This window comes from Peromyscus leucopus, chromosome 10 (assembly GCF_004664715.2).
Source record: "Peromyscus leucopus breed LL Stock chromosome 10, UCI_PerLeu_2.1, whole genome shotgun sequence".
In the NCBI taxonomy this organism is placed as follows: Eukaryota; Metazoa; Chordata; class Mammalia; order Rodentia; family Cricetidae; genus Peromyscus; species Peromyscus leucopus.
In genome coordinates, this window is record NC_051071.1 from 70,657,610 (window position 1) to 70,685,547 (window position 27,938).

Consider the following 27,938-nt stretch of genomic DNA (forward strand, 5'->3'; position numbering starts at 1 on the left):
CATTAAGTATTCTGCTATGATAAAACAGAATTCACTATGACAGCATGTTATTTATTGTGATTTATGATATCTACTATATCACATACATGCATATATATACACACAAAATACTCATATCAAAAACTGAAAGAAGTATAGAATTGTAATAGATGTGCACCCAATACAAAATAAGCTGATGTACTTTAAAGTCTGATATTCATGTGGCCTCTTAAGGAAGTTATAACATGTCAAAAGTAGTAATAAATCTTTTGGATTGTCACTTGAAAAATTAAAAATAAAATGCATAGAAAATGAACTGCCTAAGAAATGACAAAATAAACCATACAGAAAAGTGAAAACCAGATTACTATAATGACTGAACCATTTTTTGAATTTATGTGCTTGGTGGAATATATGTATTCATATATTCAGTAATACCAGAGAATGACACTATCTCTAAATATAAAGGTGTTATGTAATAGAATATTAAATTTGTTTTTTATTTTGTGTTACAAAAAGTGTTTCACTTAAAATCTTTTCTATGAACAAAGTAGCTTCTACTGACTACAGGATGTTCTCAACACGTCCAAGTTCATCATCTCTTGTTTCCCTAAAATCATCTGACTCATTCATGATTATTTTTACTATTTATTGTGACTCCTTTTTTTCTGTAATGGCAGCAGCAATCCTGAATCAAAAGAAGATGATTAAATTCTGTCTCTCTGGCGTACAGCAAGGTCTCTTCTGTGAGATTTAGAGTATGCTCTATGAATGATAAGGTTAGATCTCGTGATACTAAAAAGCTCCTTCTGGGTCAGATCTTATCAGGAATGTGGATATCAAGGGATATAACTTTTAACACCGGGAAATCAGCAGTGTAACTTTGTTCTGTGAGACTGCTTTTTCTGTCAGTGAAAGTCAGTGATTATTGAGTTCAGTTAGTCTGCTTTGTTGTTTATGTCAAATTTAGTTAGAAGTTGAGGCATAACATATTTAGTATAGTATTCAGAAACAAAATGTCACTGATGACTAAAACCTCAATAAATAACACATCATGCACTCTGCATTGTACTGGAGGGTGCTTTCCAGAAAGATTTGCGGTTAGCTGATCATTTGTTTAAGCTTCATATAAATTAACAAATCTTGCCAAAACTATTAGTTTTTCTTCTTATATTATACGTGAAGATACAACATTGGCATTTCTTTCCTTTAATATTGTTGAAACATTGTCTAGAAAAGGATGAAAGCCCTGAAGTGATTTCAATTGGTAAAATAAAAGGGAATAAAGAATAATGATAAGAATAACAAAGATAATAGTTAGTGACAAAAACATTAGATTATGCTAAAACCCACAATAAGTTATTAATGATCAAAGAGAATTAGAAAACAAAAAGAGTAGAATGATGGAGAATTAGTATACAAGATACAGATAGATAGAGATCACAAAAGGGAGATGAGAATGATTAGCAGATATTCCTTAAATCCTTCAACTTCCTGTGCCTATGTCTTTTCCCACACATGTATAGTGTTCACCCATACAAACCACTGTTACGGATTCACTCGTCTAATTGTGCAGTTAGCCAGGGGGACCTTAGCACACAGGTAACCAGTTAAGGTACAATGAGTGAAGCTTGCTTTTACACTATGGTACTTGGCAGTGTCCCAGGTTCCTATTGTCATGATAGCACAGAATGGCCAAAAGGAAATTTGAGGGAGAAAGGTCTAGTTCAGCTTAAAGTCTACAGTCCATTATTGAGGGAAGTCAGGGCAGGAACTCAAGGCAGGAACTTGGAGGCAGGGACTGAAGTGGCCATGGAAGAAGGTTCCTTACTGGCCTGCACATCATGGCTTTCTCAGTCTGCTTTCTTTTACACTCCAGGACCACCCAGCTCAGGCTGCCACCATCCACAATGTACTGGGCCCTCCCAGATCAATTACCAATTAAGAAAATGCTCCAGAGTCCTGACTAAAGGCCAATCTATAGACACATTTTTAAAAGTTGTTCTCTGTCCTCAGATGTCCTTGACCTAGCTCAGGTCAAGCTGACTAAAAGAACTAGTGGGTTCAGCAAATAACATCAGCTTTTGGCTAGCCTGCTGGGCTTAGGTGGAAGATGAGAGACTTGTGGAGAAAAGTGAAACTGTACTAGGATAGACTTCTTGTCTCTGTACCAAAGACAAGCTTAGACAATGTCCACAGAAGCACGCAACAACATTCATCTATCGTCAGTCTTAATGTTTGTTCCATGACTTCACTTGGTACAATTTTAACTGTAACTTGTGACGATTTTAACTGTAACTCATATAATTGCCAATACTTGATAGGTATTGATTGAACAATCCCTTGCACAGCTAGGAAAGACTAATGGATCAGAAGTCAAAATATCTCAGTAGTGGGTTGGAACTACCTCTGGAGGCTAGCAAATGAGAAAACCATATTTCTATCCAAAGAAACAGAAAAACAGTATGGATTGCCATTTGAGGGATTTGTGACAGGACAGAAAAAAAATGAGCTTTGATATAAATTAAAGCAGAACTGCAGTGTTACAAAGGTGATGTGAGCATATGGTATTTATGTGAAAAAGAAACCATAGAAAACAAGGCATAGTCTAGCCTTGTTCAATCCAGATTAATCACTATCTATTGAATTGAACATTTCATGACTCATTCATTTAGAAGAGTGATACAGTTGGCACATAAAAAGCAGAAGTACATAATAATTCAATTTCTGTAAACCATAGCAATTGCTATAAATCATATATTTTAAAAACGATGAGAATTGTGTTGATATATCTACTATAAATTTTATTATTTTGTGACAACAAGCTTCTTTAGGTCCCAGTTCTCCACTATAAAAGACAAATAATGACATCTCTTTCATGTGTTAGTTATACATATATAAATACAATCTTAAAAATATTTGTAATATAAATTGCATGTATAGACACATACACATATTTCAGAAATTGAATGACATTTTTATGTTGTTCCATCTCTTAATGCTCAAGTTTGAACCCCTTAGACCTGCTGCTCTTCCAGTTGTAGAGAAGTCTAAGTCAGTACTAACTTTCTCAAGACAAGTGAGTTGGTGCAAAATAGACCAACTATAGTCATTGTAGGTGACCACAGAGAACTCATGAATGTAATCTGCTGCAATCAGAGAAAACTTCTGAGAAGGACATTTAGGCAAAGCTGAGATGTTCCTCTAGCTACCCACTTATGGAAAATTGAAGAAAGTAGACTGGTCAATACAGCCTGGGAAAACAATTCCAAAACAGGAGCAATAGAGTGCCTCTAGCAAGACAGCTTTCCTTTGTAAGGGAAAAGGACACATGGTGAAGTAAGAGGACAGAAATGAACAGCAAGAGAAAGGAGCTTTAGGAAGTCAGCCAGACGCCATTGTCCTCCTTGTCCTTTCCAGAAAACTCCATCAAGTGCCTTTGTAGAATGTAGACACATACCTCAAATAATAGGTATTAATGTGCACTGATTTCCAGTTGCTTTTTTATAACAGGTGTCAACAACTCATCATTAAAAATCAAATTTGTCCCCAGTGTTTTGTTTCTCTACTTAGGCAAACCTGACCAATCCAAGTGCAGATTTTGGTAGAGGAAAAGGAACAAATATTTGACCATATATTTATTAATTATTATATTAATATATTATTTATTAATACATTTATTAATATATGTTAATAATTTGCATAACTTTAGTTGCCATGGCTCACAGTTGGGGCATATACTTTGAAATGTACCTGAGATGTAGTTTTGGCTGAACTTTGAAAATCAGAGTTAATTGTTTATATGGAATTGTCAATGTAAACAAAGTGAGCTACAAACTCATAGTATCTGCCTATGAGCTTCTGAGAGAATGCATGGGGAACAATGTGCTTTAGAGTTAGGATATAAGAAATAATTGGAGAAAGAAAAAATGTTTCCGGTCAGTATATTGTTAAGAATTTTCAGTACACTAGATTTACAAAGAAATAATGAGCTTGGATTCATTGGTAAAGGGTAAATGGCACACTCTGAGCATTCAATACATCCTAGCTACTTTTTTTTTTTTTTTTGGTTTTTCGAGACAGGGTTTCTTTGTGTAGCTTTGCACCTTTCCTGGAACTCTCTGGTAGCCCATGCTGGCCTCGAACTCACAGAGATCCGCCTGCCTCTGCCTCCCGAGTGCTGGGATTAAAGGCGTGCGCCACCACCGCCCGGCCTAGCTACTTTTATAATTATTATCAGAAAAAAATTTCAAATTTTAATATGATCCAGATACAAAGAGGATGTATTAAATATTAATGATGGAAAATGATCAAAGCAAAGACCATTCCATCTTAGGCATCATAACATAAGCATTTGAACTTGGAAAGAAAATTCTTTAATGGTTCCTTTCCTGTTAGAATTATATAATTCTAAACATTAATTATATTTTTACTGTTAGTATATTCACTTCTATGAATTATAAATGTGATATAACTCATCTCATATTTCAAAGAATCAAATTCAGCATGCATTCTTAGATGGTTGTTCCTTCTTCATCATTGATAACAATACTGACATAAACTGAGTGGAACAACACTATGGAACAGCTAAGTCTACTCTTGGCAAGGGACTCAAGTTTTTCCTAACTGTAACTTATGTTACTCTACCCTAACTCATTTTTAGCTCTCACTTAAAGATTATTTCCATAGCAACAAATGTACCAAAAGGTAAACAAAGTATTTTATATTTTCCAAGTAAATGTCATTTTCAACAATTTAAAAACTCTGTAAGAATCTGGACTCAGAGAACAAAGCATTTCATTCTCAACTTGAGGGAGAAAGAGTATCTCTGTACTTACATCCTGATTGGTCATCTCCCAGTAGGGTCTCTCTCCATAAGACACAACTTCCCACATTACAATTCCGTAGCTCCAGACATCACTGGCAGAGGTGAATTTTCGAAAAGCTATTGCTTCTGGGGCAGTCCATCTGATTGGAATTTTGCCTCCCTAAAATTAAAAGCACATGTATATGTATGTATATATATATATATATTCTACATATTTATACATATATAATATACATATTATATATGTATATATTCCAGCATACTTCAAGGGCATCTAGGGATACTGCGGCTTCTTTAAGAAGATCTAGAAAGAGATGTAACATTTTTAAGTTAATCTGTTTGACAGCATGCAGTCTCTTTTCACATCTCCCAGCCCATGAGCACTTGTAGACTAACAACTAATTGGCTGTCGGGAAGGTTTCTGCTATAAATTCTGTTTGACTTTTGGAAGGCATACGGGACCTACATCTCAATTATAATGCTCAGGATGGCAGGACTGATTAGGGGAGGGCGGCACTCTAGCACATCAATAAGGTGTACACTCAGCATTGTAAAAGAAAAGGACTCAAATACCGTGAGTGATTTTTTTTTTTTTAAAGTACAGAATTATAAGTGGAATGTCTAGGTTGTTAAATGAAACCCTGGGAAGTTTCACAGTTTATAAGACAAGCAGGAAAATTCTACCTGCTAAAAGCTAAAAGATATCTTTCCCTCAACATTGTTTTATTTCTGGAAGGCTTGATTTTCCCCTTCTTAGCTTAATGGCATACTTTTGTGTTTGTTCATTTAGAATATTGAACCTAAGAAATGCTATTGTTTAGCTGAACTAATCAAAAGATTATGGGGTACTCAAAAAATAACATTTTATAGTTATTTTCCCATGTACTCACTAATATATATTAAGAGACAGATATTCTTATTAAAAAGGCTACTTCACATCTACCCATTTTATAGAAAAGAATATTTAAAAATTAGAATATGAAATAAAAGACAAATTTCCATTAAAAAGGAAGCCTTCAAGATACACGAGAAAATAAGTTTCATGTCAGGATTGAAATTTGGGAAAGGATAAAACTTAGGCTTAATTTTTTTTATACACACATAAACACATGCACACATATGGTAATATATTTGGAATATTTTTGGAAATTGTTTTGCCTAATAAATACATATAAAACATTGCATCATACAGAATTGTAATATGCTTGTCTTAATGTTCTTCATTTTCATTTGTATTTAGATTTATTTTAAATTATGTGTATATGTGTGGAGGGTACACATGAGTGTGTGTGTCTGCAGAGGCTTCCAGCTCTTCTGGAGCTAGAGTTACAGGTTGTTTAAGCTTCCTGATATGCTGTTAGGAACCTAACTCAAGTTCTTTAAGAGAGAAGTATGTGCTCTTAACCAAGCCATCTCTTGAGGGCCTTGGCTAAATTTTTTACTACTTTATTTCTTAAAACAGAATCTTGCTTTGTAGCTTAGGCTGGCCTTGAACTCGTGGCTCCCGGCAATCCAATTGTCTCAGTATCCTGAGTGTTGGGATTAGAGGAGAATTGTTTTGTTCTTCAACATGTGACTAAATTGCCTTTTCCAAATTGTAGTTTATTGATTCTTCTGAACTTCATCTCTGAATTGTTCTCCTGTTCACTGGAACAATGAGTGTATCACTAACTACTGAGGTTCATTTACCTGATTAGTTCTTATTACATATATTTTCTACAAACTGCTTCCATACACCATTTATAGAAGGGAACCTTCAAAGTGTCAAGATCACTGGCCCTTTTGCTGGTGCTGCAGCATAACGCAGTGGCAAGGGCCTTGGAAAATGTACTTCTTATTTACCTAAGACACCCACACATCACAGCAGCAATAGACTTTCCATAACCTCAATCTTGCTTAGGCCAACTTTATTAAGTACAATTCTAAACCCAGAAGAATTCTTAATTGAGGTTTTATTTAATGAAATAATGGTAGTAATAGTTATATGTGGGAGAGTAGAAATATCTCATCAATTAATTTGTTGATTTAATGAGATGACCTCTGGAAGTCTTTGTTTGCTTAAATAAATTACTCTTGCTCTGCAGCATACTACAAATGTCCCCAAATCCATGTGCCACAAGTCACAGTTGTCCAAATGGAACAAACTGACCTTATAATATAATAAAGAACTTTTCATTATACTACCAGTTTTACAGTAGAATTTAATAAGGAGACATGTGATATATAGATTGCAATTTAAAAATTAGAGGTGAGAAAAATGTTATTCTGTATTGGAACAAAATTAGTTCATTTTCCAGTGAAGGAATATACAACAAATCTCCATATCAACAATAATTTTGAAGTTGAGGATATACAAGTTGATAATATTGAAAATATTTAGAATATCACAAAACTTATTAAAAGATTTTTATAATGCAATTAAAATTTCAATTTTAATTCAAATTAAATTAAATTAAAAATTGAAAATTGTAAAGCAAATAGTCTGTTTGCAAATTTTGTTTATAACAATAGCCACCATTTCCCTTAGCTAATTGTATACTATATTATTTCAGGAAAAAAATTAGTTTGCTGTAAGCTGTATATTTATGATAGCTATTACAATGTAAGTAATAACCAGTTTTCCATAGACTTAGGTTCAATAGCTCTTATACATTGTAAATCAAGCAGTGACACACTTCAATACCTCCAGAAGATCAAAACTTTAAAAAATGGAACTGTTTTTCCCACAACTTAAACTCTTGAGATGAAGAATAAAATACTTTTTAATCTATTTCACAATTGAAGACACTATAGTATAGATAAGTTAAATTTCCCACTAACATTATCTATACATGTTTATATGTGCATAAAACACTCATTCTTCATATACACAACATATAAACATACATATTTTAATGTAAAAATTCTGTACTTCACTCTTCTTTTACTTTTAAATATGTTATAACACACACACACACACACACACACACACACACACACACACACACACAATGCATCCAATATGAACTCAGAATTTCTGTTCCTGGCATCTGTCCTAGTTAGGGCTACTATTGCCAGGACAAAACGCCATGACCAAAACAACTTGGAGAGGAAAGGGTCTATTTGGTTTATGCTTCCAAATCACTGGTCACTGTTGAAGGAAATCAGGACAGGAACTCAAGCAGGGCAGGAATCTGGGGGCAGGAGTTGATGCCCAGGCCATGGAAGGGTGCTGCTTACTGACTTGTTCCTCATGTGTTACTCAGCCTGCTTTCTATAGAACCCAGGATTACCAGCCCAGGGATGGCCTTACCCACAATGGCCTGCCCCTCCCAAGAATCACTAGTTTTAAAAATGCCCTATAGGCTTGCCTAAAATACAGTCTTATGGAGGAGGCACTTTCTCAGTTGAGGCTCCTGCCACTCTGGTGACTCCAGTTTGTGTTAATTTGACATAAATCTAGCCAGCACAGTATCCTTAAAAATAATTAAATTACTGGGACTAGGAAGGTAAATATTTTCAATATATAAGTTTCATATTTGAATCTGCTGGTACTAAAAGGTGTAGAATTGGATTTTCTATTTTATCCCCTTTTCTTTCATGTTTTCTCTGTCTCCTCTTGAATTTGTTGGAGGAATGCCCTTTTTGCTACTTCTTTTAACATCTTTAAAAATTCAGCGCCTCTAGTCTAGTGTGTGAGAAATGCATTCTGTTAGATCTTACCCTTGTGGTGTAGGCTGCCTCAGGATCATCTTCCAGTACCCTAGAAAGTCCAAAGTCAGACACTTTGCACACAAGGTTACTGTTGATTAAGATGTTTCTAGCAGCAAGGTCTCTATGCACGTAGCCCATGTCAGAAAGGTACTTCATTCCTGCAGCGATGCCTCTCAGCATGCCAACAAGCTGAATCACAGTGAACTGCCCATCGTTTTTCTGCAAAGACAGAGCAACATTAGACGAGCTGTACGATTCACATGAGGAAAATTTGGAAAAAGCCTTCTTTCATTTTTCAAATTACTGTTAGCACCTTTCAAAATGCAAATGCAATATCTACTCATAGAGGATGGAAAGCGTTAGAAACCACAAACTTAACTGATTATGCAGATTGTGTCAAATCAGGCAAAGACTTTGAAAGACCTTCAAAAATCTCATGCATCACACATACACACACAGACATGCACACATACAAAGAGAGGCCCTTCAGAATGAGGGTTTCAGTGGAAGAAGAAAGAGGGAGGAAATAGCTTAATAGGATGCATAAAATATTAAAATTCATTATATACATATTTGAAACCATCAAAGAATACAAACAAATAAATGTTTTAAGTATCTTCTGAACATAGCTGTCAACCAAAATGTGTAGAATTTACACAATCATGTTAGAACATGATTGGGGATATAATTTCCCAACATGTTTTTTTTATAGTTGTATAATATATGTTTTAATGTGTCCCAACATGTTTTAACATGGTTGTATAGAAATATATGTTCAAGGCAAAGGCACTAGTAGTTTCCTTTAAGGAGTTGTATGTAATGGAAAAATAACTTCAGGAAAAAAAATGGAAATAGCCCTAAGCTAACAAAACATGTTCTTGACAGTGTCCAGTGATGGGGGAATATCTTTTTGTATGCTGTGAATATGTGTGGCTCTGATTAGTTGATAAATAAAGCTGTTTGGCCAATGGTGAGGCAGAATAGGGTTAGGTGGGATATTCTAACTTGATAGGAGGAAGGAGAAAGGAAAAACAGAGGAGACACTGTCAGCCACTACCATGAGAAGCAAGATGTAAAAGTATCGGTAAGCCACGAGCCACGAGCCACGTGGCAACTTATAGATTAATCAAAATGGGTTAATTTAAGATATAAGAACTAGATAGCAAGAAGCCTGTCATGGCCATACAGTTTATACAGTTTATAAGTAATATAAGCTTCTGTATGTTTACTTGGGTCTTAGTGTCTGCAGGAGCCAGTGGACACAGGAAAACTTCAGCTACAGTGCCCCTTCTTCATTGCTAATACTCAAGAAGAGGTTGATGATGGGTTGTTCATGAAACAATTTATTAGAGTCATGCTATCTTTTGATAAGAATTTGATATACAGCTGGGTGGTGGTGGTGCATGCCTTTAATCCCAGCACTCAAGAGGCAGAGGTAGGTGGACTTTGTGAGTCTGAGGCCAGCCTGGTCTACAGAGTGAGATCCAGGAAAGGCACAAAGCTACACAGCGAAACCTGCCTTGAAAAACCAAAAAAAAAAAAAAAAAAGAATTTGATATGCAATCAGTAATTATTAATCAGCATAAGCCAGAAATGTTTATTGTAACTAACATAAAGAAGGTACACAAAAAACAATACATCATTGTATCTTTTATTCAAGAGGCAACATTTTGGGTCTTGGCTTGATAATATCTCTCTTGGTATGTGTCTCTATAACATCAATAATTACTTGAAAGCCTAAGTTGTAAGAATTTATGTTTTGTTCAATTGAAATTACTATTAATTAATTAATAATGTTTTAAGATATATTACTTACTTCTCTATGTAGACTATGCTGACCTTGAACTCATAGAGATCTTTCTGCCTCTATCTCCCAAATGATGCCATTAGTGGTTTATCCCAACACACACAGTTATGCTCAGTTTACATTTTATATTCTTATAGTGTTAGAGATTGAGTGCCACTAATGACTTCAAATAAATTCTTTTTTTTCTAATAATAAAAGTAATATGTCTATATTTAAATTTTATAGAATAGTGTGTAAAGAAGACACGGGTCATTCATAGTTGCACACATAATAACGTGTTATTCCCTAATAATAGCAGTTTTAATTACTTCTTTTATTTTTATATAGGTTGTTCTTTTATTACTCATGTGTCAACATATTTTCTTTATCTGCATTATTTGCTTAATAGTTCTAAACACATGGTATGCATAACTTTGCATGATGTATTGTACCTCACATTACAGACTATTAAAAGCAGTGAATGTCATTTAAAATAATCCCATGTTGCTGCCTTTCATGCATTATAGCTTCTTTATTTAGTGTCAGACACCAGAGGAATTTGCTCATTGCTCCAACCTAGTTCCAACCTTGGCTAACACTGAGTATGCTTTGAGGTAATTTACAAAAAGCTATCTGATAGACTTATTGGGGGTAAACATGAAATGGCCAGAGGAAATACAGGAGTTTCTGCAGGGTAGATGGAAACAGGGATAATTACTGAGCACTGAATGGGAAACTATCAACAGTTCTTGGAAGTCTGTTGTTTTTGTCAAAGACATTAAATGTAATAAAGTTAAATGAACTCATAAAGCTTAACTAATAGCTTGAATTACTTTGAATAAAGTGATGATACAACTCTAAGAGACTGGAAAACCTGCAAATGCAGAGAAGTAAACTGGCAATAGGCAGGCACATTGCTGCAGGTTGGAGATTAAAATAGAAAATTTACATAGTAATGGGACACTACTGTGGTCCCTGCCCAGGCCCCTTTCAAAGTTATCATCAATTTCATAACAGCACCTTTCCTCATCAGAAGCAGCACTCACTACATTCAACTTACAACTTCCAGACTATAGATTACTCATATATGAAAATGTTACATTATTTTACACAAACTCTTTAGAAATTGTCCATGTTTAAAACTGGGAGGTGAGTATAGAACTCTTTTATTCCTGAAACCCAGAACACCTGATAATATTGGCTATATTCTCAGGTTGATGGTTTTTCTGTTGACACTCCTTTAGAGGGGCCATAAAGCTTATAGACTCCAGTTTGATATCTTCACTTATTATTTGCATAGACATTTGAGACACATTTTCTCTGTCCATTAATATACACATAAAAATTGAGTATATCTATATCACCCCCTCGAGGACAAGGTGCAAAATGAAAGACGGGGCAAAACGAATGTAAGAGTTGAAGGGTGAGAGGCAGTGCCATGAAATGCTGTCTTTGAACGTGGTATGGGCACAGCCCTCACTGCAACTGTGGCCATCTTCACAGAACCTACACAACACGGCATTACTCAATATGCTATGAAGAATGGGGGAGAGTCTCAACAAACCCTCTTCCCTCCCTGAGTCCATTACTGATTGTTGGAAAAGCAAGCACTGCTTTCTTCCGTGCCGAAGCCCTGGCAGGTTGTTCATGATCTAGTAAGTTTGCCTCCTCTGATTACTCAAGCTACACTAATTGAACACAGTGGTCACACACACACACACACACACACACACACACACACACACACACACACGACAGAAAATTAGGAGCAGAACTTGCTGGTAAGAAGAAAACGTTCAGCAGGAGTGAATGGAGGTTAAGAGAAGGTAATGGGGGTGAATATGATTAAAAAAATTGTACATGTATGAAACTGTCAGGATAAATAAAATATTTCATAATTTTGAGTATTTGCATAGTTTTTCTTTCATTTTCTTTCTTCCTTATCTCCCTTCATTTCTTTTTTTCCTGTATTCATCTCTATTTTCATTTTATGTAAAGCATTTACTTAAGTAAAATAACAGGGCCTTTTAGTTGGATGTATAAATTTTCTGGAAAAAAAAAACCCATACCTTCCAAATATCAGTTTATTGGGGAGTATAAAATGGTGCTGTCTAATTTATTTTTGAATCCATTTAAAACTTTACCTTTAAGGTTGCTTAATTTTAGTCTCAATCCACAGGCACAGTAGATGTGGCAATAGATTGCTAAAGGAAAGCCGAATCTTACCTTTAAAAATGTGTCCAGGGAGCCATTCTCCATGTACTCTGTCACTATCATCACAGGTTTACCTGGAGAGAACCAGAGTGGTGTAAAGTGTGCTCAGACAGTGCTACGTTCTTGGGTAATTCATTTATTAATTCATTTATTTTCAGAAACTAAGTTTTGATTGGATTTGTCCCACACCTTCAACACTCCCAGATACTCCCACTTCCTGCCACACATAGCTTTGTGTTCTTTCTCGCTCTTCAAACAACAACAACAACCCAGAAAATCCATATCTAGGAGATATAAACCAGACATTTTAATAGTCTCAATATGGGTGTGTGTAAGATTGTAGTAGTGTGAGTGTACACATACATATTCATTTCATTAGTAAATAAATTATGTTATTTATTAATATAAAAGCATTGGGATGCATGTATATATATGCATATGTGTGTGTGTGTGTGTGTGTGTGTAAATGTGTGGAAGAGAGCATGATTCATGTATGTAGTCTAGAAGTAAGAAGAATATCCATGTAACATGTCAACAATTCTATCTCTCACCTGAGGCAGGGTTGTCTTAGTATTGTTACTGTTGCTGTGATAAACAATCTTAGAGAGAAAACTAACTTTGGCGAGAAAGAGTTTATTTGGTTTTATACATCCTGATCATAGTTCAACATGTAGAGAATCTATGACAAGAGCTCAGTCAGGATCAGAGGCAGGAACTGTAGAAGAAAGGTGCTTACTGGCTTGCTCCCAGGCTTACATTCAGCTACCTTTTTTTTCTTATTTATTTATTTATTTTTTATTAAGAAATCTTTTATTCATTCCACATACCAACCACAGATCCCCCCATCTCTCCTCCTGTAATTCCAGCCTTCCCTCCTCAACCCCCCCCCATTCCTACCTCCTCCAAAAATGTAAGGCCTCCTATGGGGAGTCAGCAAAGCCTGGCACATTCAGGTGAGTCAGGTACAGGTCCCTCTCCCTGGATCAAGGCTGTGCTAGGTGTCCCACGCTAGGCAATGGGCTCAGCTACCTTTCTTATGCCTCCTAGGACCATGGGCAAGGAGTGACACCATTCACAGTATTCTCTCCCATGTCAATCAACAAGAAAAAGACATACAGACATGCCTATATTTCAAATTTCTTCCTCTCCAGTGACTCATCTTTGTGTTAGGTTGAGAAAAACTAACCAGCATAAGAGTCTTGAGCTGAAGCAGAAGCTTGATGGACATGGTCAAGACTGAATGGTCAGGAGGCTCCTAGGATCTGCCTGTCCTGCCCTCCAACACTGCAAGCCATTGCAGTCATACCCCACTTTTCACATGGTTGCTAGGGACCTGAACTCAGGTACTTATTCTTATACATCATGTACTTATATTCACTGAGCCATGTCCTCAGCCCCAAGACATAATTTATTGAGATGACGATGGTTTAGTCTATGATACTATTGAATTAATTTTGAAACAGTGCAACTGATAGAATTACATTTAAGACAAGCACATACATTTGCCAAAATCAAAACTTACTCATGTGAAATAACAGTTGAAGTGTTAATTCTACTTCAATACAGATATTTATATGATATAGCAATAACATCCATCAAACCAAGTAGAACATACTTGTCTATCTGGAGGTCCTGAAAATGCTGATCTTGTCTAATTGCCCTATTTATGATAGCTTAGACTTGTGTGTCTCTATCATATGGGTCACGTTTATCAATCTACTTTCCTCAATAGCCTCTTCCTATTTTTCAAGTATGTGGAGGTTATATTAGAAATCAACACTTCTGGTGAAAGGGATTCACCTTCTTTCATGCCTGGTTTACAAAAGTGAATGGAGACTTCTCCACTCTGACTCTGAAGACAAGCTGTTAGGCTGATAGTTTTTGTTAACCTTAGAATGTTTAAATTCAGGTCTCAACTAGACTAGAATAAGGAAATTTAAAAAATCTGGAAAAGTAGTATTTTCGGTTTGTCATTCAGAGTATTTCAGAAGTGGGCATCGGGAGTCAGCTCTTAGTGTGTACTTTTACCAACAGCAGACACATAATGAGAAATGTCCTTTTCTATAAGGATTGAGAATGACATTCATGCTGCTTTGGGAATGAGAACTCTAGACCTGATACTACCTGAAACCTTTTCCACTTAATGCTCGGTTATCTGGGGCAAATACTAGCTTCTTTTCTGATTTGGAGACCTCTTATTTAAAAGGGTACTATGCGACCACTATCCAGGGCTTTCAGCTTCTGGATTATGGGACTACTCAGAAGCTATAAGTAATGTGAATTAATTTTGTGTAAACACACTACAAGCTTTATTTGACAATTGGAGAAATTTGACTAATATCACATGATATGTTCTTGTACAAGTCTATTATCTACTCCTGATTTTAACCTTTACACTGAGTTTAATCATGGCATCTATCTCACAGAACTGTGAGTTTCTACCAAGTCTATAGAACCTAAGAAATTTGTTTAGTTATTACCACTTAGAATTTTGCTACACAAATTGATTAGTATTGTTTTATATATTTGATAAACTCTTTATCTCTGAATTAGTGTTTTTGCTAGATGCAAGCTCAGATAATAAATCCTATTGTATCCCAACAAAATTTTGGTATTTTTTACATAATATGTCTACACAAAAATGAGAGTAAAAATAACGCAAATCTTTTTTTTTATGATGAGAATATAACTAAAACATTTTTAAAATTCCATAATAATCTCATTTTTAAAAAACATGTGTCATTTTATTCTACACTAAAAATATGTTGGGTAAAATTAGGCATTATATCAATTATTTATATTTCATATTTCATACATTTTATATTATTCACAGAAGTGAGTGTTAAACAACTATGAACAACATTGTCATTAACTTAATGGCATTCTCAAGATGAGTCTTTTACTTAAGAATTGATGAGTTCAGGACACAGAATTAGAGCTTGCATATTTAAACACACCACACTATACAAAAATGCAAAGTTAGCTGCAGAAAATCTGACAGTCATATATGAAAAACTAATGTAGACAGAAAAGAATTCTTCATTTAAGGTATTTTAAAACTCACAATTTAGACTCATAAGATAGGACAGTTTAATTTTTCACTCAGATGATTATGCTCTTATGATGTGCATTAGTGGCAATATTCTTTCAATGGATTGTTACAAAGGCAGGAACATTTTCCTCATCCTCTTTAAAGTTTAACATTTTCATTTCTTAAAAACTTGATTTGACATCTGTGCAGAAGGTATAATGAGAGATGACTAGCATCCAAGAGTGGGTATATGACATGCCCAGGAAACTTGTCAAAAAGAATTCATCAGGTTCAGGCATGGACAAAGCTTTGTTTTCTATGTTTAAATCATAAAATTACAAGAAAGAAATAAAGGGCTATTGTTTTACAATTAGATTTCCAAGTCATAGTATTCAATACTCATGAAACAATCAACTGATGCTAGCCATGATGTGAGGAAAGAGAAATCTTTTTACACTGCTGGTTAGGAATGAAAACTTATAAAACACTATGGAAATCAGAATGGTATTTCCTCAGGAAACTAATAATTGAACAATGAAATGACCCAGTTCTACTACCTGATTTGAAGGACCCCAAGTCATACTAAAGAAAAACTTTCTCATATGTTATTGCCCTACCATTCATAATGACTAGGAGAGCCAGTCTAGATGACTTTCAAGAGATTGGTGCACAAAGAATATATGGTATCCACAATGAAATTTCCTTCAGATATAGATAAAAATGGAATTGTGACATTTGCAGGAAAAATGGGTAGAACTAGAAATCATCATTAAATGAAACACCATAAGCCAGACTCACAAATAGAAATCTGTATAATTTTTCTCATACATAGAACTTAGACTTAAAATTATGGTGTGTGTGTGTGTGTGTGTGTGTGTGTATGTGTGTATGTAGTCACAAGCCAAGAAAAAGGAGAATGGAAAGGGGCCTGTGAGAGCTGAAGAAGTGATGGATCATAGTTGAGGTGGCAGAAAGGAGAAAGGAAGAGGAAAAGGGGATACCTGCAACATGAGAAGAGAAGACAGGATCCCGGAGGAAAGAGAAAGTCAGCAAGAGGGGGTAGTGGGGGATAGAGCTGGGTAAAAAATAAATAAATAAATAAAAAAAACCCTAGATTTTCAGTGGTAATGTAAGTATAACATGGAGAAAATTTTATAAATATTTGTAGTTTGTGTTCATAAATAGAGAATTGCTTCTAATTTGAAATGTAATTAATGATAGTCATGGTCCCTTTTAATGGAAATCAAGCAAACACCAAGGTGGGAAAAATTCTGTTTGGGGCACTTTTGTCTTAGTCTGATACCACAGGGTCCAATTTCAATTTTTATTTTTATAAATCCCTTTTCTTTCAAGAATCCAAAATTCCCATTCTCCTTTGCACCTGACTGAGAAATTGTTGAGTTACTAATATCAACGCTGTTTTCAGAATTTATACCAGTGAAGTATCTTGCTCTATAAGATGTATCCCTTATATTTGTCTGCTTTAGAAAGCAATGATTACCAGGGATGGCACTTTCTCACCAAAAGGGAATATGCATGTACCTCTAACATTAGCTTGTTATCACACAATGTGCGAGTATGTCTATAAATTATATCTAAACTAGAGCTAAAAGAGTAGCTGCTAAATGCAATCTGTGATGAAACTAGGAAGCCTAATTTTCTGAAATCTACCCAAGTTTCCAGGAATCTTCCTTAGTTAGAGCCTTTGCCTTTAATCCACCTAATACATCCCTTCCCTTACAGACATCCATCCAGAGGGCTGTAATATGACAAACAGTTACAAGAACAAATTCCTTCAGATGTCTATGGAACACAGACACTGCTTTCCCTCATAGACAAGTATTAGTTCATAATTATGAACAGATACCATGATGATCACAGAAAAACACTGATCTATATCTGTTTTTAAATTATTGATACCATGACCTTATATTTGTGGAGCTTTTCTCTGTATCTACTCAAAACAGACTCAAGTTCTTCTCTCCTTTTATTTATTTTTCCTGTATACTTTTGCGTATTTTAGACCGACTACTCACAGTCACACATTAGTAGTAGAAAATGGATGTAACTATTCCTTAACATCTGCTGAGAATTGTTCCATGACTCCCATATAGTCAAATCTGTAATAGTAGCTTAAATCTGTTATCAAAAACTTCAAGATATTTATAAATAGCCTATAAACAACCTGAATAATTTAATGATTTCTAGATTGCGTACCATACATAATATATTGTAAATGCTATAGAGATAGTTTTATTTTTTAAGTACTGATAGTAAGGGAAATGCCTGTACTTGTTTACTAGACAATCAACACCCTCCACCTCACCCCACCTCACCCCACCTCACCCCACCTCACCCCACCTCACCCCACCTCACCCCACCTCACCCCACCTCACCCCACCTCACCCCACCTCACCCCACCTCACCCCACCTCACCCTGAGCAATTTCCAGTTGCAGCAAGTTGAATTCTTGGATACAAACTACAGAAAGCCAACCATGTTTCCAACTACTGAGCCAGGGTCTAGAGTGCAAGAATGGGGTAGACATTTTGCAAAAAAGTATCTCATTTCATGAAAAATTTCATGCTATTTTATCCCCAGGTCACAAAATTTAGAAGATAGAATTTGCATTGTAAAAAGCACTCTCTAACCAGAAAAGTGACTAACAATGGAAAATACACATTTAGAAAAAGAAAGTGATTCTCTTCAAAGGAGACAGGTGTCTTGTCTATGTGATTTTTCAGCCACTATTATCTAATTGTAAAAGTCAGATTAATTATGTATGATAGTGTAAGTTGGAATGTCAAAAACAAAAATGTAATTTGAAAAGTATGATGAGGACCTAAAATGCGTTTCTAATTTCCAATGATGATGGAAAAGCAATTACAATGGATGTTTGCAAACAACTACAAGATTCTTTTGTTGATAAGAATAAGACACTTCAGGATCCATGCGATTATTTTTTATGCTTGAGTCATTTTAATGATAATTACATTTAGTTTGGCTTATGTTTTGTCTCAGTTGCTGCTATCCAGCAAAAATGACATGGCAATAATTACCATGGCTTACTCTAACCCTTGTAAATTCAATAAAAGTGTATAAATCATTTTTCATTATCCAGCTGGAAGCAGAGGAAAAGTGTAGATTTGCCAATAATTTTGAAAGCATATTATCAAGAATCCATATAAAAAGAGCTCATAAAGCATGTCCAGACAGGACCTTAATCACAGAGGGCACTCTACATGGCTTTGTTTTATTTCCTGAGGACCTAACCCAGGCAATCTATGAAAGAGAGGCACATTATTTGTGGAATTTGCCTTCATTATTGATGCTCAGAAACTGGCTCTTATTTCTTGATTTATTAAATGCTTATCTATACAAGAAACTATGTTATTAATTGTTGCTAAAATCCTGATATGGCAGTTGGTTCTTCTCAGAACAAGTAAGGCTTAGTAAGTTTCTTACTAAGTTTGACAAGAGGAAGCCATTTAGGAAGGAATGTTAGAGATAAAGGAAATGTTCTGTTTCTTTTCATCTATGATTTTATGATTCAAAACTATGCATTGCTAGCACAGACATTTCATGCTGTACTCTATATATGTTCATGTTTTTGTGTGCTAATATAAACTTGATAATCATGACTATGTCATACAAACCATATAAATATTGACATCCTTTCTTATAGAATTCAACTTTTCTCATTGCTCTCCTTTGATGTTTTTCTCTGTGTCTTCCTGGTCTGTCTGTCTGTGCTCCTGTACACCTACTTCCAACACACACATTCCAGGCAATGTATTGTAATGTGAGTTTGCATTTCACTTGTAAGAGGAATCTAAAGTTCTTTAGCTTAAGAAGTATAAATGTTAGAGTTGAAATAGAGTTTGCTTTGATGAAGGTCTAGGAGGAGAAGGAAGTAGGGTTTGCTACTCAGTCAGTGTAACTTTTGAATGATGCAGAAATTATTTGTGGAAGTTAAAGACATCCCTTGTACAGTATTGTGCTAGTGATAATTTATTATAGCTTTCAAGATTTTTTTTGTTCGAGAATAGATCTTATAGTACATACTTTATTACATAATTAATACAAAATGAATTTGTTTCTTTATAGTGTGATTTTTGATTGTTTTATTTTGTTTTTCTCTCTTTTGGTAATCGCATTGGGTCTCGTTCTGTAGTCTAGCTAAACTAGAACTTTGCTGCCTAGCAGGCTGGCCTCAAATTTATGACTGTACTTGTCTCGGTGTTCTGAATCCTGGAATTCCATGTGAGATCCTACATGCCTGGATTCTGTGCTGTCTGTCCTAAAATCTACTACACATCTTTAAGAAATGTAGAATACTGTTTTCTTCATCATGCAATCTTATTACCCATATGCCAGTATTATTTGAAGAAAGCTCTGGGACATGTGGCTGTAGTTCTTGCTTCTCACAGTGTGGACCATGATATGTAGTAGAGGCACAGTCTGTAATCTTGTTAGAAATGGAAAATATGCGTCCCCAGTGAAGGCAATGGAAATAGATCCTCTAGTTGAACAGTAACCCAGGAGGCAAGTTCAGTTCTGAGAAACATCAAACAAGGCTACATCACAAAAGCTGTAGTTAAATCTGGACTTATTTTACTTGTGTTTATACTATCTGCTTTTATGAAGCCATTAGTTCATCAATAAACACATGACACCACTTCGGGCTATCAGGGAGCCTTTCATTTAGAGGCATCATAATTCAATTGAAAACAAATGTCAGAGGGGCTTTTTTAGAAACACTTTATGAGTGCTAAAGGACTAAATATAAATCTCTGTCTATGGTCATGTATCTATAGTTTTATTTTATTGTCCACAGTGTTTGGGTTGCACTCCATTCTGTGTGCTGATACTTAATAGTCTGAAAGTGATTTTAGTTTAACCTTAAGGTTAAACTAAGGATAGCATATGTAGAGCCGCTTAAGTATTAATGATCAATGCCAGTGAAAAAGTAAGATCATTTGCCTGTAATGAAAAGAGGTAGTCCTTACTGAGAGAGGAAACAAACAGAACAACAAAATCAAACCAAAATGAAACAAAATGAAAACTACAGAGCAGCTAGTTAGAAAGATGTGTGCACATTTTAATTCCATGGTGTCTTTACTTACTAGCTAAGAGATTATGAAAAAATCATTTGTAAAGTTCTGTAATTTTAATTGGGAAAAATATTAAATAAGCAAAACCCCATGTGCTTCATCTGAGATGAAATGATAACATTTCTATAAATATAAATTCAAACCTCTCTTACAAATCACATTTAAGTGTTTATATTAACACAAAGATTCTAAAAATGGTCATTCTCAAGCAAAAAGTGACTTGTTTACATTGATGTTTGTGAAGTTGGATACTAATAAATTATGAAGTGAGCTTAGTTCTAATTACAAAATAACTGTACATATTCTAACAATGAAAATAAGTACCAAATCAAATATATGGCAGAGCAGGCTGGCCAGTGTGTCCAAGGCCAGTGCTTGGGCTTTTTAAGTGGGTACTCAGAATTGAATTTAGATTCTCATAATGTGTGGCAAGGCAAGTCTCCTACAATCTCACCTATCTCTCAGGTTCCAAAATAAAAAAAATTGACAATGTGAAATATATTGATTTAATTAGTTGTACATTTTTACATAAAGTGAATTTATTTTTTCAGCCAAACACTGAATAATGGTGTGATTTGCTAAGGAACATATTTTCTTTTTTGTAAGCCAAATGGAATATATAGTTTTGAGACTTCTACATTACAGGAATCTAAACTACAGCATGCTTTGTGCCCAACCAAAGGACATCTTCTGAGAACCAAATCTGGGCATCAATGGGCAGCTACATTCTCTAGTCAATATCCCACTCATCCAATCTGAGTATAAAAATAATGAAATAAGTATTGAATAATATCTATGGATTTTATTTTTATCAGTCCCTACGTACATGTTTGGTGTGTTGTTTAACTCCTAATTTTATCAGTGGTAATACATAGGGCCAAACTTAAGCTTAAGAACTTTCAAAATAAACCTTATCCCTTGTATACTTTAGTGGTTTGTTCACACAATTTTTTACATGTACTTAAATTGTTTAGCCCTGTGAGAGATACAAGTGGCTAAAAGTACACCAGTCTGAAGTAGCTCACCGTGTAGTAAAGGTGATAAAGCAGGTACAAATGTAAATACAATGCAATGTACAGTGAGACAACCTGCCAAGACATGCTGCTGCCATTTATAGCACTGCTGATGGCTGAGAGTTATTCCTTCAGTAACTGTGTGAAATCTCTGAAAGGTTGGGCTCTGATTGGGAACATGCAAATGAGGAAAGTAAGACCCTTTTTCCTTTGCAGCTTGCCTCTTAAGCGGGCGTTCTCATCTGGATCTGGAGGGTTCCCTTCACTCAGCTATTCTGCATTATGGAGTGCCAACCTTTGCCATGCACACATTCAAGGTTGAAGGAAAGGTGGAGATAAATGACTGTGATCACATGGAGAAGGACACAGTGAATTAAAATTGAAAGCAAGAGGAAGTAGAGTAGTAGATTATAAGACTGAATAAAGTATCATGAAGGAGCAAAATAATTACATGGAATTTTGGCAGAGAATGTATGGAAGCATAGAAATACAGCAGAATTTCATCAAGTTAAGCATGCATTCTAATTAAGTTGTTTGCTTGTTGGTGTAGAAATATAACAGAAAAGCACTATTTGGTAAGGTCTAACTAAGGCCACAGGTGAGCAGACTTTGCTGTGAAATTGCCAAACCTGGAAAAAAAATAGCTTGAAGGCTGTTGGAATAACACTAACAAAATATAAACAAGAGTCTAAAAAAAAGAAATGATCTAAGATTTTATTGCTGAAGACACCACAGTGCTCAGACAAAGAACTTCAATGAATCGTTCTGGATTTGACTTGGAATCCTCTTACCTTGGAATTATCTCTAACTATATTTTAAGGACTTATGCAAGATGCCAAAGGAAAAGAGCAGTAAAAGTCCTCTCCTGCTCTAATGTCTACAAACAGCTGCAGTGGCCAGTATGGCAAGATAATCCAAAATGTGCAATAGTGACAATTGTTTCTGGGAGGTAATTAACAGCCATAAAATTGGGGTTAATACCCACTCTTAGGGAATGAATTATGCTGGAAATGTAAGTTTAGTCAGCTACCCAGGTGAGGTAAGGCGATAGATCCTTGAGGAGAACCTACTATCATCACTTCCCTAAATCAGTACAATTTCTGATTATATTCTAGATATTTACCCTTATATATACATCAAGTGTAACTTTCATCCCTCATCAAAGAAGCTTCCTTTTGCAACAAACATATTGTTTAAAGAATTTGAAATAGATTGAAATGCAGAGATCAACAGAGCTGACTGTGGCACCCAGGCCTAAGTAATATATTCACAAAATAACCCTTACACTTCAGATTTAGGGAACATCATGGAAGAGGGACATGACCTTTTTGTAAGAGCCATAGGACCCAGGACATCTGCACTGAGATTGTTTTGTCCAAGGAAAAGAGAAAAAGGTAAATAAATAGGACATAAAGTCTAGGTGTATGAAGAAGTGGGAAGATGGGGAGGAATTGGAGGAGAGTGGAGAGTGAATGTGATCAAGACACATTATATGAAATTCTCTAAGAATTAATAAAAACATTATATTATTTAGAGCAAATGATCTTCAAGAAAGAAATAAGGTATTTGAAAATAACAATAAGTCTTTCTTGTCCATCAAAAATATTCAGAATACATTAGTGATCAATTGCCAATTAATCTGAATATGTCATTATCCTGGAAATAGAAAGAGAGATTACTGCTTTAAATTTATTACAATATTTGGTTAAATTTGTCAATTTCATAGTGGAAGTAAATTTATTTTTACATTATTCTAATTAAAAAATAATACTATAAAATGTTTTAGTTCAATAGAAATTTCTATTCCTTTCTCAGGTTTACCTAGTTTCCACTGGTAGGAAAAGACATTGTGCATGTGATACGTGTGGTGATATTATGTTCCCACAAAATATTGTGCACCCTAATAAACTTATCTGGGGTCAGGGAACAGAACAGGCACTAGATATAGAAGTCAGAAAATGGTGACACACACACCTTTAATCCTAGCATTCCAGAGGCAGAGATCTGCCTGGATCTCTGTGAGTTCAAGGCCACATTGGAAACAGCCAGGCATGGTGACTCACGCCTTTAATCCCAGAAAGTGATGGCAGAAAGCAGAAAGGTATATAAGGTGTGAAGACCAAAAACTAGAAGCTTTTGGCCCAGTTAAGTTTTTAGGCTTCTAGCAGCAGTTCACCTGAGATCCATTAGGGTGAGGACTCAGAGGCTTCCAGTCTGAGGAAACAGGATCATCTGAGGAATTGGCCAGGTGAGGAAGCTGTGGCTTGTTCTACTTCTCTGATCTTCCAGCATTCACTCCAATAACTGGCATTAGGTTTGATTTTATTAATAAAAACTTTTAAGTTTCATGCTACAAATATGTCTGTGAGTATGGACAAACACACATGTGGCACTGTTCTTGGTGGCCATAGGCCAACTTCAGGTGGAATATCTTGACTGAAAAACAGAACCATTTTCTATTTCTTTTTAAGAAAGAGCCTCTTAAGCCGGGCGGTGGTGGTGCACACCTTTAATCCCAGCACTTGGGAGGCAGAGCCAGGTGGATCTCTGTGAGTTCGAGGCCAGCCTGGGCTACCAAGTGAGTTCCAGGAAAGGCACAAAGCTACACAGAGAAACCCTGTCTCGAAAAACAAAAAACAAAAAACAAAAAAAAAAAAAGAAAGAAAGAAAAAAAGAAAGAAAGAGCCTCTTACTAGACAACCTGGCTAGTGAGTCCCAGAAATTTCCTTTTCTCTACCTGTCTAGCATTGGAATTACAAACTGCCACCACTATGCTAGAGCTTTTAGATGACCGTTAGAGCCTATCTCATGTCCTCGTCCTTAACTGGTGAGTAATTTATTGATGAAACCGTCTTCTCAGCCCATGAAAATAAAGTAACGAAGCAAGTAGGGTGGCGAGATGGCTCAGGAAGTGTAGATTGCTTCTTATGTCATCATGAGGACCTGGATTTGACTTCCAAAATACACACCAGCAGCATGGTGGTTTGCATTTGTAACTTCAGGAATGCAAAGGAGGAAATATATAACCTCAGGAGTGCACTGTCCACCCTGCCTAGCCTATATGGTGTGTTGCCAGTCAGTGGGACAGTCTGTGCAAAGAAAAACAAAAATGGAAAGGAGGAAATGGTTCCTGAGGTTGACCTGGCCATCAGTTCATGCATGCACACATACGCATGCATAGTCCTCACTCATGAATATACACAAACTCAAAAGAAGTAAGCATTCTAACAGTGAGAAAATAAACATAACTTATATCTTCATTTTATTTTTTTGTGAGATCTCATTAAAGAGTAAAAGTTGCCACTGTATACATACATCGAAGTGTCTTGCATTGCAAATGAGTCAATTAAGCTGGAACTTAAGAGTTTTTAAAGTCATAAGACTCCTCTACTATATATGTATGTATATGTATATATATGTGTGTATATGTATATGCATGTGTATGTGTTATGTATATGTATATACATACACGTTTCATACACACACACACATATATATATATACACACATATATATAGTTACATAAAAAAATCACAGAAGGAATCTAAATAGGTCCTCAATCTTTTATCACCTGCAGTAAAAATAAAGAGAAGCATCCATAGGGGTGCACTCCAAACTCCTCACTTCAGCTTCAATCAGAAAAATCACAAGAGTTAGTTGCACTTATGTCTCATTATCTGTGTGCTGCAGGTTGAGAATAATTGCTGAATAAATTAGCATCAGATCAGAGAGCATGAAATTAAGGACACAAATAAAGTGAGTCGCAACATGGTAAATTGAAAACAAGTTGAGGACTTCCGAAGTTGAACATCAAGGGCTGCATTTAAAAAAGGGAGCTACAGTCTCAACTCACACAGTTCACAAAGTTGAAACCAAAGACACATTTTCAGCTTTTACATTTGCTTTCCTTATGCGTAGCCTTCCTTTGGATAGCAACATCAAGCAGAATATTTCATTAAGAGAATGAAAATTGAAAACTATATTCTCCACTTCAGTGCCATTTTTTTTTTAGAATAGAACTCACATAATCTGCATATGATCATGTGTTTTCTTTGGCATTATCTCCAAGTAATAAAGGTTTCAAGTGCAGAAAATTACATGGGAAATTTGTCTGTGTTATTATAAGAAGTTATCTCGGTTAAGGTTCCCAGCACACAGTTGCAAAAGATGATCTATAATAAATCAAGGATATATAAATATAAATGAATATAACTCTAAAATTTGGAGCAATGCCTACTACTTTGAAGCACATTTTCTTTAATACATGAAAATATGTAACTATTCACTAATATAATTTTTGATCACACTCATTTACTCACCAACACACATAAAAGAACATCATAATTTAATCTCTATGACTATCATTTAAGGTAGGTATTATTTCCATTACTTTGTGACAGTAAGTCTCAAGGCATTTAAATAAAGTAGATGTATATTGGCATAGATTTAGATAAAGTGGTTTAGCTGTCCTCTCTGAGGACAACTGTCCTCTCTGAGGACAACTCACTATTTTGCTAGGGAACTGAAAACTGTATGCAAATATGAGAAAGTAAACGAGAGCATTTCTATAGAAGTTTTAGACTAAATAAGAGAACACTTTACATTATTGCAAACATCTTCATAGTACTGGAAGGACCAGGAGATGATTCTGAGGCAAATTGGGGCGCTATTGTGTGAAATAGTTTGTGGAATGAGTAGGAGTTTGAAGGAATTTTAAAGGCAATAAATGTGAGGTGTATCTATCAGAAGCTCTACAGCCAAAGAAAAATATAAAGTATAAATATTTCTGTCCCAATACAGCTATGAAAAAGTGTTCATATTTACTGTTTGACTGACATTTTTCTGTGACAGAACTTGGGTCCCCAAGAGGGAACAAATGAGTTCTGTTACAATGTTGCCTGTGCACTGATAGAGCAAGGCCAGGTGAACCAGGCTATGAAGGCCTACAAAAATCTGAAGGTTTGGAGTTTTTGAAGCTTTCTGTATACAGTGTGGGATATACAACTTTAGACAATCTCTATATTTGCATTTGATGTTTATGAAATTATTAAGTAGAAATTACTGTGGGAGTGAAAATTTTTGGATATTTATTTAGTCTTTTATTGTCCATATGTGCATTTCTAGTTAGGTATTAAAAGAGTCTTTAAACTTTAAATGTTTTAATCTTCACCATTGAGATGGATGGAGGTATCTCAGAACATCACTATGAAGATACTATGAGTGAATACAGATAAAATTCATAATGGGCATTGCCCTAGTGAATGCTCAGTGATTACATAGCCACTTCCATCTGTATGTTTATTTGATTATTAATGCAACTGTTTTACATCTATTTATGTACTTTACAATGTGTGTGTGTATGTGTATTTATATACTTTACTCTGTGTGTATGTGTGTGTTGGGGGGGAAATATCATAGAAAATAGAGGTCTTTTGAGCAGGTTATTTTGAGTAATAAATATAAACTAAGTGACTTATTACAAAATACTATGTAAGAAAATCATTCCTGGACCAGTGGAGGACCAGTTAAATTCTTTATTGATCAACTGAAGGTTTAAAGTACTTGACATCCTTCATGGAGGGGCATAGTACAGAAATGCATTCATAAGATGCTAACACATATTTAAATGGCATGCGCAAAACTCTGATATTTCTGAATAAAAGCTAGATTTTCTGTAACTGAAAACAAATTAATCCTTATGGACTTTTTTTTTTGAGGCTGTTGATGAGAACAGTTAATTCCCAGTAGCACAAATCTAAACAAATAAAAAAAATACATAAATTGGGCCTGAGAGATGACTTGGCTGTTAAAGCCTAGGTTCACAGCTAAAAATATAAAAAACACATTAATAATCAAAAATAAAATAGCTTAATCTATTTTTTGTTTTACTGGTTATAGTTTTGTTTTGTTTTCTGGCAGTGAATTCATGGTAAATGAGTACACAACTTATTAAATGAAAATTTGGGCTCACTACAGATAATCTTTAAGAAAAATCTACTAAAATATAAGGAAATTTTTACCACTTAAGAAATTAATTTTACCACTTAAGAAATAAATGGTAAATAATTTTACCACTTAAGAAATTAATATTTTAATTTGCTCAGTTCTTTTTATGCAGAGACAATGATAATTTAAACAGATACTCATGAGGTGTACCACAAACACACACACACTGTGCCACTGTACTTACTTTTGGTCACAACGCCTTCTAGATGGATGATGTTCGGATGATCAAACTGTCCCATGATACTTGCTTCACCCAGAAAATCTCTGCGCTGCT

General features: G+C 35.2%; 1 protein-coding gene across 7 annotated transcripts in view; it reads right to left on the minus strand.

Moving 5' to 3' along the window:
* The window catches only part of Epha5 (EPH receptor A5), a 353,466-nt gene that overhangs the window by 20,861 nt on the left and 304,667 nt on the right, over nt 1–27,938 (minus strand). For all 7 annotated transcript variants that reach the window (XM_028893691.2, XM_028893555.2, XM_028893477.2 and 4 more), the window contains 4 exons: nt 27,849–27,938; nt 12,513–12,574; nt 8,510–8,719; nt 4,818–4,967 (listed from right to left, as the gene is read on the minus strand). The exon at nt 27,849–27,938 is cut by the window's right edge and continues 96 nt beyond it. In XM_028893691.2, coding sequence (XP_028749524.1) covers nt 4,818–4,967; nt 8,510–8,719; nt 12,513–12,574; nt 27,849–27,938 — 512 coding nt within the window. The remainder of the gene's footprint in view (nt 1–4,817; nt 4,968–8,509; nt 8,720–12,512; nt 12,575–27,848) is intronic.